The following is a 16749-nucleotide window of genomic DNA, read 5'->3' on the forward strand; positions in this document are numbered from 1 at the left end:
AGCACCCAGTTCACAGCTACCCTTGCAGATGCATTTCCATGCTGTGAGATTTGAAAAGTAGAAAGGACAGAGGGGACTCAAGAGAAAAATCAGGAGAGGAACTGAATCCCTTTCCATCAGCTTGGTCTGAATCCTGCTGTGAACAGAGAGGCAGCTGCAGAGCTCAGCCCTTCCACCAGCACAGCATCTGCAGAAACCCACAGCACATCGGGGCAGGATCGTGGCTGTTCCTAGCACAGAGCTCAGAAAGCCATGCACTGCCTGGCCCTGCAGCTCCTCACTTCTCTGAAGGCTGCACGAAGGGGTGAAGGTTTGCCAGCTCTCCAGAGAGGCCGGCAGCCTGCACCCAGCACGGTGCAGGATCAGTCCTGCCGCTGAGACACCTCTTGCTGCTGACTCCGAGGGCATGCTGGCAAGGCAGGTGGCACATTACTCAAAAGAGGCTGGAGAGGAGCTGGTGGAGGGCTCTGGCAGCAGGCAGAGACAGCACTTCAGTGAAAGCATGGGATGCAAAGAGGAGCAGGCTTAGGGCAGCTGGTCTAGCTCAACCCTGTTGCAAAGAGCGTGCCAGACAGAGACCCCTGTGCTTTATATCTCTGGACAGCAAAAGGTCAAAAAACAGACTTATTCCCTACAATTCAAAGGTGCAAATCCACAGGTCCAGCTGGTAATTCAAACTTGTCATCTTAGCTGCTTGCTCCTGGCCTTTTCCTAAGACGGGTGCTCCAGGAGCCTGGAGCTTGGGATGCAGTGGGCTCCCTGCCAGACCCCATCCCATTGCCCATGGCAATCACTGGGCAAGCCACAGCCCTTTCTCTGCCAGAGCTGGCTGCATCCCAGGAGGGATGGGGCAGTGGACAGCGTTGATGGCCCTGCACAGCTGCTCCCAGCTCCTCCCTGCTCATGCTGCAATGGGCAGCAGATTCTTCTCAGAGGCAGAATGGGTCAGATCTGGGATTTCACAACACAGTATCCAGCTGTGACTGCCCAAAAGAAAAGAGGCTTGTGATATTTTAACACTCCACAGCAGGAAGCAGTCTGCTGGGTAAATCTGCTGGGACAGGGGTAGGAGGGCTCTGGGAATATTTTGGAGCAGTCCCCTCCCCTAAAATAGTCCTGGATCACTGCAGAGATAAGATAGCGTCTGCAAAAGGCCTGGCCTAGCATGCCAACCAAGACTATTTTTGTCACCTCTCTGAAACCAGAGCCAGTGGCATCAAAAGGGAGAAACAATCCTGCTGCTCAGGGATATGCAGAAAGGGGCTAAATTTAGCCTCAAGGAAAAAGCAACTGCACCTCAGGGTCCCCTGGGACAAAATGGAGGCTGCCATAAACAGCCTTTTGCTCCCATCCTCTCCCTGTGTGCTGCCACTCTGACAGAGAGGGAAGGAATCTGCCTCCTGGGACACAGCTGCTCTCGCAAAAATAGGCAGACTGTCATGTGCCTGCACAGGCAGGCCTCTTCTGGGTATCCAGGAGCAAAATGTCTGCCCTGGCTTGGTGTGGAGATCTGGAACTCCTGTCCCACCAGATGTATGGCTGGGCAAACTGTATGTACAAATTGTATCATCTGCTGTGTGCACACCAGCAGGGAACAAGAGAAATAGGGCAAACTTAATTCTGGTGTCACACAGTAACTCCTTCTGATACCTCAGTGACATCAAAATTTCTGGGGTTTAATTCTAGTTTTATTTTAATTACCTAATTTCAGTCAATTTCAAAATAAGTTTTAGAAAGTTTTGTATCTCAGTCATGCTTTGTTACAAGATGGAGCTTTAAATTAAACAGTGCATGCATGATGATGACAATGCATGACATTTTATGGCGTAACAGAGTATGTCTGCACACCCCAGATCCCACCCTGCCCAGCAGCATGGCCAGGGAGAGCACCACCCATGATGAACTAGTAAATCACCCTCCAAACTGCAAACGTGGTGATTTATTTACAGCTTCATCACAGCTGTGAATAGATAATTTACCATCTCTAGCTCACGGGTAATGTAACTAGTGTCTTCTCTCAACAGCGCGTTACAGATGAAAATATGTTTAATACTTTTGAAATCACAACAGACTGAAGTATGATGCTGCAACTCAAAATGCCTGAAATACCTCTGTTTCCTGCAGAACACTTCTTCTACCTTCTGGGCTAGCCAGGTGGGTAAGCAACACTGGACTGGGGCACATCTGAACGGTATCAAACCAGTTTTCCTGACAGAACTCAATTTACTAATTTACTTCTCTCAAGGACTACTTTTTTTTTTAATCTAAAAATACTGCATCAGGTTTTATTAAATGAACAAATTTTACACAAGCCCTTTTTAAGAGAGTCATGTGGGTCAGTAAAGAGGCAGCTTTCAGAAAGACTTCAGTTAGGAAACCTGCTCACACGCCCACATTTACATGTACTTCTTTTTTCATATTGGACAATCTTTAGCATGAACAGAGCACAACTAGATCTCCTGCTGCAGGGGTATCACAGTACAGAGGGAGACACAGCAGCTGAAAAGCTGCTGAGAAGCTTCTGGAATGCAGGGGCAGGATCTGACCAGACTATGTCCTATGTCAGATGATATTCAGAGTTCTAACGGGAAAAAGAAAGTCACTTGGATAATGGATTGTGTACGAGAAGAATAGCAAAAGATGCCAGAAGCAGAGGAAAAGAGGCAGAAGAAAACGCCCGCTCACAGGCCTCCAGGCCATGCAGTGCAGCAGCTCCTATAGGGTATGGAGCAGGAGGACACAAACAAGCAACCTGCAAGAGACTGGTAAATAAGGCTGGGGTTGTCAAGAGATGATGAAAACTAGGTGGGAATGCTGGGCATCACCACAGCTGTGGTGATCACATCTCTCTATGGCGAGAAGCTCACAGTGTCAGGATGGAGTGTGAAAGGCAGTGGTGAAACATGCAGTTTAGCATGAGGAGCTCACAGGAGAACAGGGCAAGGAGGGACAAGAGAGAACGTAAGATGATTTCTTTCCAGAACCTCATACAGATACAGTGGCATGGGGATGGGTAAAGGCTGCACAGTGGTACAACTTCTGTTCAGCATTTAACAACATATCAGGTGGTGCCCAAATCAGCAAGCACAGGGACCTCGTGTCTAGCAGAGAGAGTAGATTCACCACTCCAGTGGTGTCAGAAAAGAAGTGTTGTTTTATCCAGTCTGGTCAGACACAACCCTTCTGCTGCTGTGCACCCACTGTGCCTTCTCTGTGATGCACCCAGCATGGTGCAAAGGATGACCATACCTCTCTTTTCGCCCGTGAAAGGAACCAAGTCTTCTCTGTCTTTAATGTCCTTTGCCTGCTTTTCTAGGTGGGCCATGAGCTCCTCCCTTTTGAAGGGGCCAGTTGGTGGCTTTTGCGTCTGATCCCGCTGCCTGAGTCCTGCCGGCAGCAGCGCATTCTAGACATGGAGATGAGAAACACAGGTTATCTCTGCAGGCCACTATCCCCATCCATCAAACACTCTCCCCTCTGCACTTCCCTCACTGTACTGCTCTTCTCCCACATATGCTTCTCCTTGTGTCAAAGGTTAGCTTCATCCAGCCCCACTGACTCCCACATCATCCAAGACACGTGATGCTCCTTTCCTCCCTTCAGTTTCAAATGCTGCCCAGTAGATGTTTCCCTGCAACATCAGCTCCAGCCCTTTCTTTCTGGAGGCTCTCAGCCAACCACTGCCCACTACAGGAGTCTGTCCAAGTGCCCACAGTGCCCCATGTGTCCCAAGAATCACTTCAATTAAATCTCATTATCTTTCCCAGAGCAGATCACAGAGTTGTGGTGGTGTCTTCTGCCTTTCATGATCCATCACAAAACTACAGAGGGTCTCACAGAGAAATCACTTGGTTGAAAAGCAAAACCCCTGTGAACCTCAGCCTTTTTTCAAGCTGCCTCCTTATTATTCAGTCACGTAAGCCACCACGGGAAGTTGGTTCGTGCTTGACACATATGGCACGTAAACACCTGCTTATATTTAAATATAGAACAGCCTTAATGCAGTAAGACTATTCCCAGATTTGACACTAAGCATGTTCTTTAGAGCTTTACTGGATAGAAGTCAACATTTACATTTTAAGACATCCAAGGTGATGCTGAACAACACACTGACTTTTCCATGCCTGCCTGACAAAAGTAGTTCATTATAATTTATATCTGTATCAGTGAAAACCTGGGAAGAAAAATTAGTAACAGGAAGCAGTTAGACCCAGGCAACCTTGGAGGGCAACAGAGAAGTGTGTGAATTGTACAGGCAGGGAGGCATAGGAGACAGCTTGCTTCCACAGGCTCCATGCTGTGAGAGGCAACTATGCAATCTTCAAGCTAACTACACCTGCACTGACAGATGTCCGTATTTATTTTACCTTTCTTCATTTTTCACAGAATGCCGCCTGACTCTGTGTCTTCTGAGGTAGCTGTAACCAGCCCATCAGCCCATATGCTTAATCCCAGGAGCTAGCTTGCCAGCTCTCAAATATTTTAGAGAGCATTGCAATTAAAAATACTGATGATGCAATCTACACCACCCATCGTTTACTTCAGAAACGCTAACTGCATGTTGCAGGAACAATTTCTCACTTGGCAGTGCCCAAGCTCCTCGAGTAACACTGCCGTAAGCCAGAGGCCTGCCAGTTGGCTCTGCACATCCCCTGCAACAGGACAGTGCTGCCTCCAAAAGCCTTTCACCAGCTTGGCACCAGCAGACCCCATGTTTGCTATGTGCAGCTCCTGCTGATGCTAGGAGGTTGCTAAAAATAGACTGTCCCACTTTTCAAAACTCTGGGATTTGGATTTCTGCCTAAATGGAGGAAAATACAGGGCATTTGAAGTTTGTTACAAAAAACCCAAACCCAAAACATCAAAAAAAAAACCCCAGAAAACCTTTAAACCAAGCAAAACATTCCCTCCAAGGTGACGTGATCAGAAACAGAGATCCACTTTCCACAGGATTACTGCCCTGCACCAGCACTGGCTCATATTGCTGCTGCAAGTCACAGTTGCTCATCACATCAGGAAAAGGGCAGGGAAACAGAAACAGACACACATGTAGACTGTGCTTCCAGTGGCAAAAAATTCTTCTGTGTATCTGCAGCCAGTCTCTTCCACTCTCACACCAAGTACAGGCTCTGCAAAGGATCCCACTGAAATACAGATTGCTAATGCAGCCCACTCCCCCACAATTACTAAGATTCACTACCTAGCATCTCAATTAAAAATTACTTACGTCAGGATCCAGCTCTTCCAGTTCATTCTCTAACTTCCTGAGCTCCTCTTCTGTCAGAGCTCCAAGGATCTGATCTTCATCTAGGTCTCGGTATTTTTCTAGCTCCTTTCTGTAAGACATCTTAGAGGAGTCTCGTGGATCTCACTTTTAGGCTGTAACAGAACCTGACATGAAAACAAGAAGCGTTAACATTGAACACATGAGGAATGATGCTGCAGCCTGCCTGGCTGGGGAACACTGAACACTCCAGGGTTGCAGATTTATGCTAAAGGCATGGCTGATTTCAAAAGGGTCCCCATTCATATCCTGCACACACATAATCACCCAGGGACGTGAGAGCGGCGCAGCTCTGGCAGCACATTGCCCCATCACGGATTTATGGGCAGGACAGAGGAAGCTCTTTGTGCAGGACCCTGGCCAGGGATGTCTTTCTGCAAGCAGTGCTAGATGTTAATGAAGTGTCCTAGGCATTTATTTCTTTGAAGGACAATAAACCAGAAGTCATGGCGTATGCAGCTCTCATGTCCTCACAAGCCCCCAGTAACACCGCCCTGCACAGGGCACTCCAGATAACATTGATACCAGATGGGAAAACAGATTTGTAGCACCACTGAGTATCTCTGAGCCCTGAAAACCTCCACGAGGCTCCAGTGCATGGCACTTCTTCCCGTGTTTTAAAGCCACAAGGAGATCAGGAAGTATTATCCACTCAGGTTCAGCAGGCTGCCAGTTAAATGTGCTATTGAGTGACTCACCTTTCCTGAGACAGCACATGTTTGCGCTGCTGCCAGCTAAGCAGCTGACCTGTGTGCTACTGCACGTTCTAAACCGATCCTTCAAGAAGAGAGGTGAATGGTGTGTCTGGGTAATCCCCGCTGACCCCAAGGTTTGGTCCATGTCTCCTAATATAATGAGCCATACACAATCACACGCATGTAACTAGACCTGTGCAAGCGAAAAGACTGCAGAGACAAGGGTCAATGTGTTTAAAATATACAGGTGGGTTAAAAGTGCTTTCAGCACAACACATAAGGTGTATCCAGCTCTGCTCTTTTGCTCACAGTGTCCTTCTGCTTCAAAGCACTGTCTGTACTTTTTTTTTTTATTTGGCTCTGTTTTTATGGAGAATACTGAGTCCTAGATAATTCAAAGTGACTTTTCTTAAAGTTTTGCTATTCTTTTGAGTGACATTTACATTAACAATAACAGCAAGGCCTGTGTATTTTTTAGGGAGCCAAACATTTTTTGAGCTTCTATAAATGGACTCTTTTCAGCTCCTGTGAAACATCAGAGCCCTACCCTGAATCACATCTCTCCAGCTTTGATTGTCCCCTCAGGACAGATTATGCTTTTATGATCACTCTTCATTTGTGGAGAAGTTTCTTTGTACAAGTTACAACACAGCTGCTCTTCCAGATAGGAAAATGATCTTTAGCTTGGTCACAAAAGGGCACAGTAATGCACACATGCTTTCTCAACAGCGAGCCCTTAAATTTAGAAGCTGTCATCTTGTCAGATGTTTGGTTTCCCACTAGTGTGATGGCAATTCCTGCATAACTCACATTCCTGCCACTCGACACTCTGGAGGTGAAGTGTGCAGAGATGGTGCCTTTGTGATGGGAGAAACAACCCCTGAAGCTCCCTCAGCTGGGAACTGAGAGGGTGAAAACCAGCTTTTCATTGGGCTGGTTTGCTCCAAGCAACAGCCATCAGCCTGTGGGCACTGGAGCCAAGGGCAGCCAAGAAGTGGAGAGGCAGCAGGAGTGATGGGGCTCAGTGGGTCTGGCTGAGCGAGGTGGAAGGAGCCCCACACTCCTGTGCTTCACCAGCAGCCTGCAGCCCCCAGAGCACAGCTCCCTGTGCTGCGAGGTGGCAGGCAGAGCCACACAGCAGCCAGCCCACGAGACATGTCCAGCAGCTCAGCCCCTGCAACATGCCCTTCCTGCAGGCAGAGAGAAGGGCAGAGCCTTTTACTGCAGCTACCCACGAGCACTGATGCAGGAGGTCCTAGAAAAGCAGCCTGGACTCAGATCTGGATATGTGCTGTGCTACTGCAGCCTTAGATTGCAATGCATGTGCCACAGCTAGCCTGGATTTCATCTGCCATTTGCAGTTTTGACCATTCTGCTGTGGAAGGAGCTGTAGCAAGGAGGAAGGCAGAGAATAACCCACCCCAGGCCACTAAATTCCCTATAATGGCTTAAAATACTCACACCTGCCACACACGTGGCAATATCTGTCTTGGCTACACGCGGACAGCTATTCCCAGAGGCAGCCACAGACCCTTCCCAGGAACGCAGGCAAGGCTGCAAGCAGGGCCCTGTCTGGGACAAGAGTGCAGCCCCCAGGGTGACCTTGTGGGTCCCTGCAGAAGGACAGGGATGTCAGCACCGGGAGGAGAAAGGCAGGACAGACGCGGGATGTCAGTGCAATGTCAGCGCACACGGGCAACGCTGCTGGAAAACGCTTCGGGTTTCAAAGAATCCTGCAGAGATATGAAGCCAGGCCTGCATATAGCAAAGGCCCTGAGGGTTGGAGACAGGTGCAGAGCCTGCTGAAACGTAGCTGAAATCCCATGGGGAGAATTAGGTTTGTACATACCCCAGAGGGAGGTGTCGGGGGGCACAGTGCCTTCCCAGGCTTGCTGGTGCAGCTGGGCAGCGCTGACACCTGGCACATCTGCTGAGAGCACACCGAGAGGACTGCTCATCAGGAGCAGCAGCCTTGGCCCTGGCAGCAGGACATTCTGTACTGCTCCCCTGCCTGCAGAACCAGGCTTTCAGCATCGTGCACTCCAGCACAGCCTCCGGGACCAGTGTGCTCACTGGTGCTCCCTTATCTCCCCATCCCAGGCCTCTTCTACCTTATCTTCCTAATGAGTGCTGGGAGAAAAGACAAACCAGCCCATCTGCTGGAAATGGCAAGAGGGCTTTGAACTGCCAAAGATATGAAAGCAGGTAAATTCTGCCTAAGTATAATTATTTTCATTTATAGAGTACTGAAACACCCACCACCACAAACAGTTCTCCCTGACTTGTGCCAGAGTACTAGCATGGTTTAACACAGGTCCCACCTTCACCTGAGCTCCAACTAAACAAGAAGACCCTTCACCACAATTCGAGTTCTCACTCTTTTTCATTAACCCTATCACTCCTCATTCAATCAGTTAAGGAAGCATCACAAAAGAATGTAACTGCAGCATACAGATACTGTGCAGAACTGACACTGTTGCAACTTTAAGTCCTCAAAACATTGAAATTCATAAAGATAGCAAGACATTAGGTATCTTTGTCCAAAGTACTTGTCAGACACAGGAAGGCAGCCCAAGCAGTTGCACTGAAGTCTGAAGAGCACACAGGTTGGAATGCACAACAATCATTAAAACTGTTAAAGGAGAAAAATTTAATTGGATGGGAAACAATAAAAGGTCAACAGGGAAGACTATTCTCACCATGAATATGGGAAAATACAACAACATTTCTGGTCGTGAGGGGGATAGAACAGGTTTCTATCTGAAGGCTTCAAAAATGCTGAGCAAACAAATGAAAATAAGTGAAAACGAAAAGCATCTTGTACGACACTGGAAATAACTCTTCCACAGTGCTTTGGGCTGGTACAGCCCCCTGCAGCACCATGACCTTTTTGGGGTGCCACAGAAACCTGAGAGCAGCACTGACATCTGCTCGGGGAAGCGGTGGAAACCCATCCGGGAAAGTGGCCCACGTGGGCCCGCTGTGTGACACCCAGCCAGGGGTAGGGTCTGTACATGGCTGTGCCCCTCAGGGTGAGCAGGAGGGCAGGAGCAGGCAGGAATGGGCTCAGGCTACAGCAGGCTGCTCAGGGAGGCTGTGGAGCAGCACCCATACTGCCGAGTCAGGGGTCTGCTGGATTATCCCCCCGTGATCCGACAGCCCCAGGAAAAACAACAATGAGGAATAACTAGCTGAAGTGACAGGAACAGCAGCAGGACAAATTTCAAGAAAAGACAAAAATGTCACAGTGAAAGCCACAGGTGCCGTGTGACACATCTGGCACGTGCTGTGTGACACATCTGGCACACGCTGTGCCAGGCAGCCCAGAGCCTCCCCGCACAACCTCCCTCGTGCACCAGCATGCCAACCCCAGGACAGCACAGAAAGCACTTCTTTTCCTGCAAAATGCAGGAAGAAAGAGCAGCTAACCTCAGGAAGGTGCAGGGCTTTCCAGGGATAAACTGTGTTACCAGTCCAAGCCAGCCCTGACTCCGGGGTCTGTGCAGGCTGCAGCGTGCAGCCACCATGCCCAGGGCTCGGAACGTGGGAGGGTTTGGGGCATCCCTGGTCACCACCACCAACAACCACCAAAGGCAGAGGACAGGAATTCTGTATATTGTGACACATAATGAGAGCCAGGCCTGAAAACATTAACCCCCTTGCCCAGACAACCCTCGAATCTACCACAAAACCTTTTCTGTGCTCTGAAATGTGAAAGCAGACCACGTGGCTTGGATTTTGGGATAAGGAAGTAGCAAAGTGTGGCCAGCATAGTTCTTGATGACTCTTAAAAAAACTGCCAAGTTTAAAGGCAGAAGTCTTTTCAGGATGAAAGTGTATCTAAGGAGCAGTGAAGGCAGGAATTCATATCATGAGGGATGGCTTGAAAATTGTTCCTGTTTGACTCACACAGGCTTTTGATTCATAAGATTTTTTTTTACATCTTAAGTATAAACCTGAGTCAAAGTTCAGAGCTATTATTTTTGCAGTACAAAAATAACAAACCAATATCAAACATCCCCTCTATAGTTGCTACAATCACCTTTGTTTTTTTTTCTTTTTTTGACTTGCAGCATAACTTGAAAGATAAATGCAGGGTCTGGGGTTTTTTTGATGGAGGAGTTATACATACCTCAAGTGACCATTTCCAATAAATTCAAGAGAAGCTAGGTATTTTCTGTGCATACACTTAAATCTCTTACACTTAAGCTAGGTGCAGATCCAAGATGCGTGCTGTGCTGATGAGAGGACAAATCACCTCCAGCTCGTTCCTAAGTGGAAACTGTCTCATATGTGGTCAGTCCTCTGACAAACCTGAAAGCTGCACATGTGTGCAAAGGGTCTGTCGGCCTAGAGATCTCCTTTGGCTGGCAGTCAGGAAATGAAGGAGAGCTGGGGCAGCTGCATGGTGGTCTAGGGCAAGGCAGGGGGTGCCAGGAGCACTCGGTAAAGGGGCAGCTGTTACACACGTGGTGCTGGAGCAGGCGTGGTGGGAATGGAGAGGTGAAGGAGATCAATCCAACAGAAAGTGAGTCTCTGCTGATTCTCCCCTCCTGGGACAACTTTCAAACCCTGAGCTTGCATCCCAACATAATTGGGTGCTGGTGTCTCCATGGTCAACCCTGCTTTTTGAGTCACTGGGCAACCAAACATAACCAGCTGCCTGCAGTTTGAAGAACTGACCAACAAATCATGGTCAGATCCAGCAGCAGCAAAAGGAAAGATGGACACCAGCTCCTACTGAGACCACATCTAAAAATGTGAATCTATGTGAGTTGTGCAAAACCCAGTAGGAAATCAGAGCAGAGGAGGGGCTGTATCCATGGCCAGTGTCGTCACACAGCCACACACAACAGAAGTCTTCACTGCTGGGTGCTTGCAGTCACGATTTACCCTGCCCAGAAGGGAAGTGTGCAGGTGTGCTGGTACAGGTGTGTCTGCTCCCAGCACACAGGTACAAACATCACCCTCAGCCCCACAGTCCCTTCTCTCACAGACAACCAGAGCCCAGCAGTGCCTTTGCAAGTGACTACATGCCCTGCACCCGAGGTACAGGCATTCAAAAGTTTACTCCACTTCAAATGAACATTGTTCTAAAAATGAAAGGAAGATACATGCCTGAGGCCAGTCCCTTGAGGCAATGGCCTCCTGCACATTTCTGTAAGTCCCATTTCAAGCAGATCTCATTTTCTCAGGCAGAGAGGAAAGCATCATTTTAACAAGCCATAAACACACACCCAGGCTGCAGCATCAAGCACTGTTGGCCTGCCTGGGCTCTGCACCACCACCTTGAATGCACAAGATACTGAAAACTTGTTTAAGCTACAAAAGACTTTCAGTAGACTCTGCTCTGGCTTTGAAATCCAAGCTGCATTAGAAAGTGTCCAGCCAGGAGACCCACATGGGGGACCCTCTGCTTAGCACCACTGAGCATGCAGCTGAATGCTGCATGCAATTTCATATCCTCTAGTAGAAGACAGGTCTCTCCAAGCTGAACAAGTAAATGCAATTTGACTTACTCAGCCTGGAGAGGGGAAGGCTGCAGAGGGACCCAATTTGCAGTCAGTCACATGCTGCCTAAAGAAGTTTTAAGAAGGAAAAACACAAATTCATGTTCTGGATGAAGAGAGTGGACAGAGAAGATACAGGGGATGCTCTCAATGGTGAGACACCATTGAGATCTGAGCTATGTCAGATCTAGAAAGATCCACACACTCTCATCACTCCAGGCAAGTCAGCCATCTACAAGAAAGACTCTCAGCCTCCCTGCAAGAGGCTCATGCTTAAGGAAATCCAATCTGCTGTCCCTGTCAGGAAGCTCTGGATTTCCAAGGAAGATCTAGGTTTTGTCCTGAGTAGCAGCTCTTAATCTAAGACATTCTGAAATTCATATTTGAAAAGAAACATCTGGAAGAAGGCACTTAGGGTCTATCAAAGCATAAGATTTCTGACTCTCCAAGTGGCATACCAGCCGTGCAGAACACGTAACAGTATCTGGAGTTATCACCACCGCCCAAACCCCTGCAGCAGTGAAGTTCAACAGCCCATAGGCAAGACTTACTGATGATGCAGCTTCATTCCCATGGATATCCTCATATCAGAGCTGACATTCCCATCCTGGCACTTGACAGCTCCGCAGCAAACAGCTTGTTGTCTGAGGTCATGCACTAGGGAAGGCTCCTTGTGCTCAAGCTAAGTGACCTCTCCCTTTATTCACTAGTGCTGAGGAAAGTCTCACACTGCTTGCACTCCCCTCAGTCTTCTCAGCTCACCCAACTCCTAACCTAATCCACGAACTGCCTCTATCTCCTGGCTCTCCTCTTGTCAATACTCCTGCAGCCTGCAAGCCACAACTCAATACTGGCTCTCACCAGTGCACTGGTCTTTCTCATCAGCAATTAGCCTGGATGTTTGATGATCAGGCCAAGATCTGCCCAAACACAAAGCATCCCAGCTGTATCTCCCCCACTTTACATATTTTTAAACACACACTTGTAAACAGAGTTATGTGTTCTCCTATTTGGGTGAGGTTCTCTCATGCACCTGGCATGCACTCAGTTGCTTAATTACTAATCCCTGTCAAAAGCATGTGGGCACACTTGAGTCATTAGTGACACTCTGCACTCAGTTCCTGCTCTGTAACTTGAGCCCTTCCACTTGGAAGCTTCACAGCCAGCACAATCTCCTCTGGAAAGTGCTCCCGGGTTTCTTGCCTCAGTATCTCTTATTCCTCAGATGGACACCCTGTTTCTGCGGCACACTCTGGTTTTGCAGGGAGCCCAGTGGGTGCATTGTGAACACAGGAGCAGAAAGGCTCCTGTCCTGCACTGAGCAGTGCTTCAGATCCTCAGACAGGCAGTGCCCATGTCCCACAAAAGAGCCCTGCCAGACTGCCAGAAGCCAAGCAAGCTGTTAGTAACACCTGAATGTCTGCACATCCCAATCCCACCCTACTGCCTGTGGTGCTGAAGCACAGAGAATGGCAGTGAAACGCCCCACCAGACTGGTTGATGCTTAATTAACACTGAAGCAAAATGAGCAGCAGTGAGTATGCAGTGAGTATGTAGTGCACAGTGTGCACCAAATCTGAGAGAGGGACTTAACAGAGGCGAGACCCTCACACAGTCACACGAGTCTGCAGACACAAAGAAACCAGCTCCAGCTGGGAGAGTGTCCAAACTGCACAGTGCCTGAACAGGTGCGAGCTCTGGGGAAGCATCACTGCAACCTTGCTTCCAAGCTTCTCCCCAGGCTGCTGGATACTCCCCAGCCAGAACATTCTGGGATACAGAGACTTAGGTCTGACCCAGGACAGCCTCTGTTACATGTTTATGCCATTCACCATGAACAAGAGGGAAGAACTGCCTCCCAGGAGAGTGATGCGGCTCTAAAGCAAGGCTTCAGGGAGGGGGGAATCTCCCTCTCTTGGGATTTGCAGACACAGGCCATATGAAGCCAGAGCCTCCCTATGTGAGAAGAGGTCTGCTGTGAGCTGGGATGGGCTAGAGAACCACTGAGCCTCCCATTGTCCTGCATCCCTGTGCCCAAGAACACGGGGTAATTCAGCACCATGGAGTCATGGAACACAACTTTATGCCCTGTTTCTTCCAAGAGTGTGGTAATTTTACCAAGTGAAAACAGGTCTTTGCCTGAACAGAGAAGTCAAGACAGTCTTCTTAGCTCATAATGTGCAAATGACTGTCAGCTATAGAAAAAAAATAAATCAGAAGGCAGATCACAGTTTCCTTTCCCCTAGCTGTGCTTTCACAAAAACTCTACACACCTGAAAAACAGTGTTTTTCAGAAAACTATAACAATTCCTCAGCGAGCACTGCATTTAGTAGCACATTGCTCTGGGGAATAGGAGCTACACATCTGGCAATAGAGGGACATGTGCTTCTTACAAAAGGGTAATTCAGGATCTTTTGTAAAGATAAATCAAATGTTCCTTTGGGTGGATGAAATTAAAACTTGCACAAAGAAGTAATGAGATAGACCAGTCCGTTTCCATACCTGTCTGGCTTTCCCAAATACACTACAAGGGATGGGGGACATGCAACATATTTCCAGTATTATGCAAAACCACAGTATCTGGAGAAAAGGCAGCAGACCTTCACAGTTGAGAAGTGTGTGAAGAAGAACAAGATGAGTCAGGCTGAAAAACAATGCAATGCTGAAGGAGGGGAGGGGGAAGAGCCCTGACAGGGGGAAGGCAGACGTTGAGATGAGGAGCAGGGAGCCTGTGATGCAGTGCTCTTGTTGGAACACCCAGCTGTGTGTACATCAGGGCATCAGGTACAGACGCTGTCAAGAGACAGCAGCGCAGACACTTCTACTGCTCTGCAAAAGGCTTTTGGCTCTGGGACTGCAGTGCAAGCAAGATGGTGCTTGTCTTTAATGTTGTAGCTCAGCTCCTCCTCTCAAGAGGGTAGAAGAGCTCACTGCTATAACCTGAAGTAGGGACTGCCTGCCCAAAAACCTAATCCAGTATTTGCTCTATCAGAGAGTCTGTGAAAACATGCCACCTCTCAGCACAAATCTTGTCTCTCTGATGAGAAATGAGGAAGTCACTCTTCACTCCTGCATGATCTGGCAGGTCACACATAAGAAAGGCATTAAAAAAAAACATTAGAAACACTTAAAACTTCTGTCACATGGCTGAGAACCCTTCTGGCTCAAGGCCCCAACACCCAAGGAAAGATGTAAAGCAAGTAGAAAGGACGTCCACATAAAGGTAGAGCAGTTGGCTCTGAAGGGAGGCAGAGGGCAATGGATTCTGCCCAAGAAACCATCCGTGACCATTTAAAAAGCAGAGGGCAGTACATGAGCACAGGAGTTGGGGCCAGAAGCTGTGTCCATCTGAGTGAAGAAAGGTTGTCTTTGGGATAGGCAGTGCCTTTCAAGGCAGTGACTATTTCAAGCCGGAGAAAGTAGAGCCAAGACAGATACAACACACGGAGTCAATGAACCTTTCCCCTTGCTAATTTCCACTTGTCCCTTACAAAAGCAGCGATCTGGAAAACCATCCCCTAGAAGACCTCCGTGGATTACAAACGCAAGAAAAAGCAGTAAAAAAGAACTCTCGGTGCCCTGTGCAACCTGCTTAGTGCCGTGCAGAGCCCTCTCCTCTGACCGCGCCAGCACCCCCGATCCCCGCCGGGATTCGACTCGGACACGCGTGAGAGCCGCTGGCTGCCATCCATCCGTCCGTCCGTCCGTCCGTCCATCCGTGCCAGCGCCTCCGCCGCGGGCCCCCGCCTGCCCCCGGGGGACACCTCGGCACCGCGGGCCCGGGGATCCCCGGCTGCCGCAGCGCCCGCCGCCGGCTCCGCGCATCCCGGCGCAGCGCTCGCAGCTCCGGGCACGGCTCCCGGCAGGCAGGCAGGGATGCAGGCAGGCAGGGAGGCTGACCCAGCACCCCAGCAGCCGCTCCCCTTTCCTGCGCGCTGCCCGGACCGCAGCGCCGGCCGCTGTTCCTGTCGAGCCGGGCCGCCCGGTGCCGGCGCAATGTTCTGCCCCGATCGGAGCCGGGCCCGCCGCCCCTCGCCCGCTTACCGCACCGTGCGCCGCGCCGCGCCGCGCCGAGCCGAGCCGAGCCGAGCCGAGCCGAGCCGAGCCGAGCCGAGCCCGGGCGGCTCGTCCTGGCCGCGCCGGCTCCGCCGCTGCCGGGGGCGGGGGTCCGGGCGGCCGCGGCCCCGGCCCGGCCGTCACTCAGCGGGGCCCGGCCCCGCCGCCCCTCCCGGCCCAGAACAGCTGCGCCCGGCTCGGCCCCCGCCCGGCCCCGCTTTGGTCCGTCCTTGCCCTCCGCCCGCACTCGGGGTGGCAAGCGCGCTCCGTCCATCCCCAGGGCAGCTGCGGGGCGCTGCGGAGGGCGGCAGCAACGGCAGCGCTCGCTTCCAAAGAGTCTTTCCTGCTTTTTAGCGATTCGGACCCGCTGGAACTTGCCTTTTGTCCCGTGGCAATGTCCTTCAGAGTGCCGAGCCAGATGCTTCGGCAAACTGCCTTTTTGGGAAACCCCACAAGATGTAAACGCATGTTCTTGGGGATTCCGGACGCTGTAAAGCACCCTGAGAGTGCGGCTGGGAAAGGAGCGGGAGGAGCGGTGCAGCTCTGGGACAGGGGGAACAGGGAGACCTCGAGGCTCAGCCAAGTCATGGCCACCCAGGCCTGTGGCTGGATGGCCCCACTACCAGCAGTGCTGGGGGCCTGCAGCTGCTGCCACGGGCACTTTGTAAAATCTCCTTCCCCACAACTGCCATCTGTATCAATGCACCTACTAATCCCTTGCCTTACTTTACTCCCTCTCAGTTTGCTCCATACATCCAGTGACAGCCACTAGAGCTACTCCAAGTCAGCATTCAGCCCAGGAGAGCCGCCTTCCAGTCTTGTGGCATCAAGTTTTAACCTTGCTGCCAAATCTCCTTTCCCCTGTCTCACCTTTCAGTCACTTTAAAGCCCCAAGGATTCGTCCTTTAATGATTTTTTACCAAATCTCCCATAAAGAGTCAGCCCCAAGCTCCTCCTTAGCTCTGCTGTCTGGTCTCCACCAGCAGCCACAAGCCAAGAGTGGAGAGGGTCCAGGTTTACCAGACGTGGCCAGTCCATGTGAATGCTTCTCCAGCCTCGTACTTCCCAGACCTAGTGATGACCTTCATCTGAAAATGGCCCTAGTTGCCAATGAGATGGCACTTTGGTCTCTTTTTGTGTGTGACCTGCCATTTGAAGGAAGGTCTGCAGTTACCTCCAAAAATACTGCTCCCAGCTAGGACA

The 16749-nt window shown here is 50.1% G+C and overlaps 1 protein-coding gene across 3 annotated transcripts in view; it reads right to left on the reverse strand.

Moving 5' to 3' along the window:
• Positions 1-15679, reverse strand: part of TMOD1 (tropomodulin 1) — a 24911-nt gene extending 9232 nt beyond the window's left edge. Inside the window, exons 1-3 of one of the 3 annotated variants that reach the window (XM_056513335.1) lie at positions 15535-15679; positions 5228-5391; positions 3250-3406 (exon numbers count right to left, since the gene is read on the reverse strand). In XM_056513335.1, the coding sequence (XP_056369310.1) occupies positions 3250-3406; positions 5228-5347 (277 nt within the window). In that variant the 5' untranslated portion in view covers positions 5348-5391; positions 15535-15679. Of the gene's footprint in view, positions 1-3249; positions 3407-5227; positions 5392-12040; positions 12427-15469 lie in introns of those variants that run through there. The other 2 variants (XM_056513336.1, XM_056513337.1) reach the window with 2 other exon arrangements.
• Positions 15680-16749: the final 1070 nt, after the last annotated feature.

This window comes from Oenanthe melanoleuca, chromosome Z (assembly GCF_029582105.1).
Source record: "Oenanthe melanoleuca isolate GR-GAL-2019-014 chromosome Z, OMel1.0, whole genome shotgun sequence".
NCBI lineage: Eukaryota > Metazoa > Chordata > Aves > Passeriformes > Muscicapidae > Oenanthe > Oenanthe melanoleuca.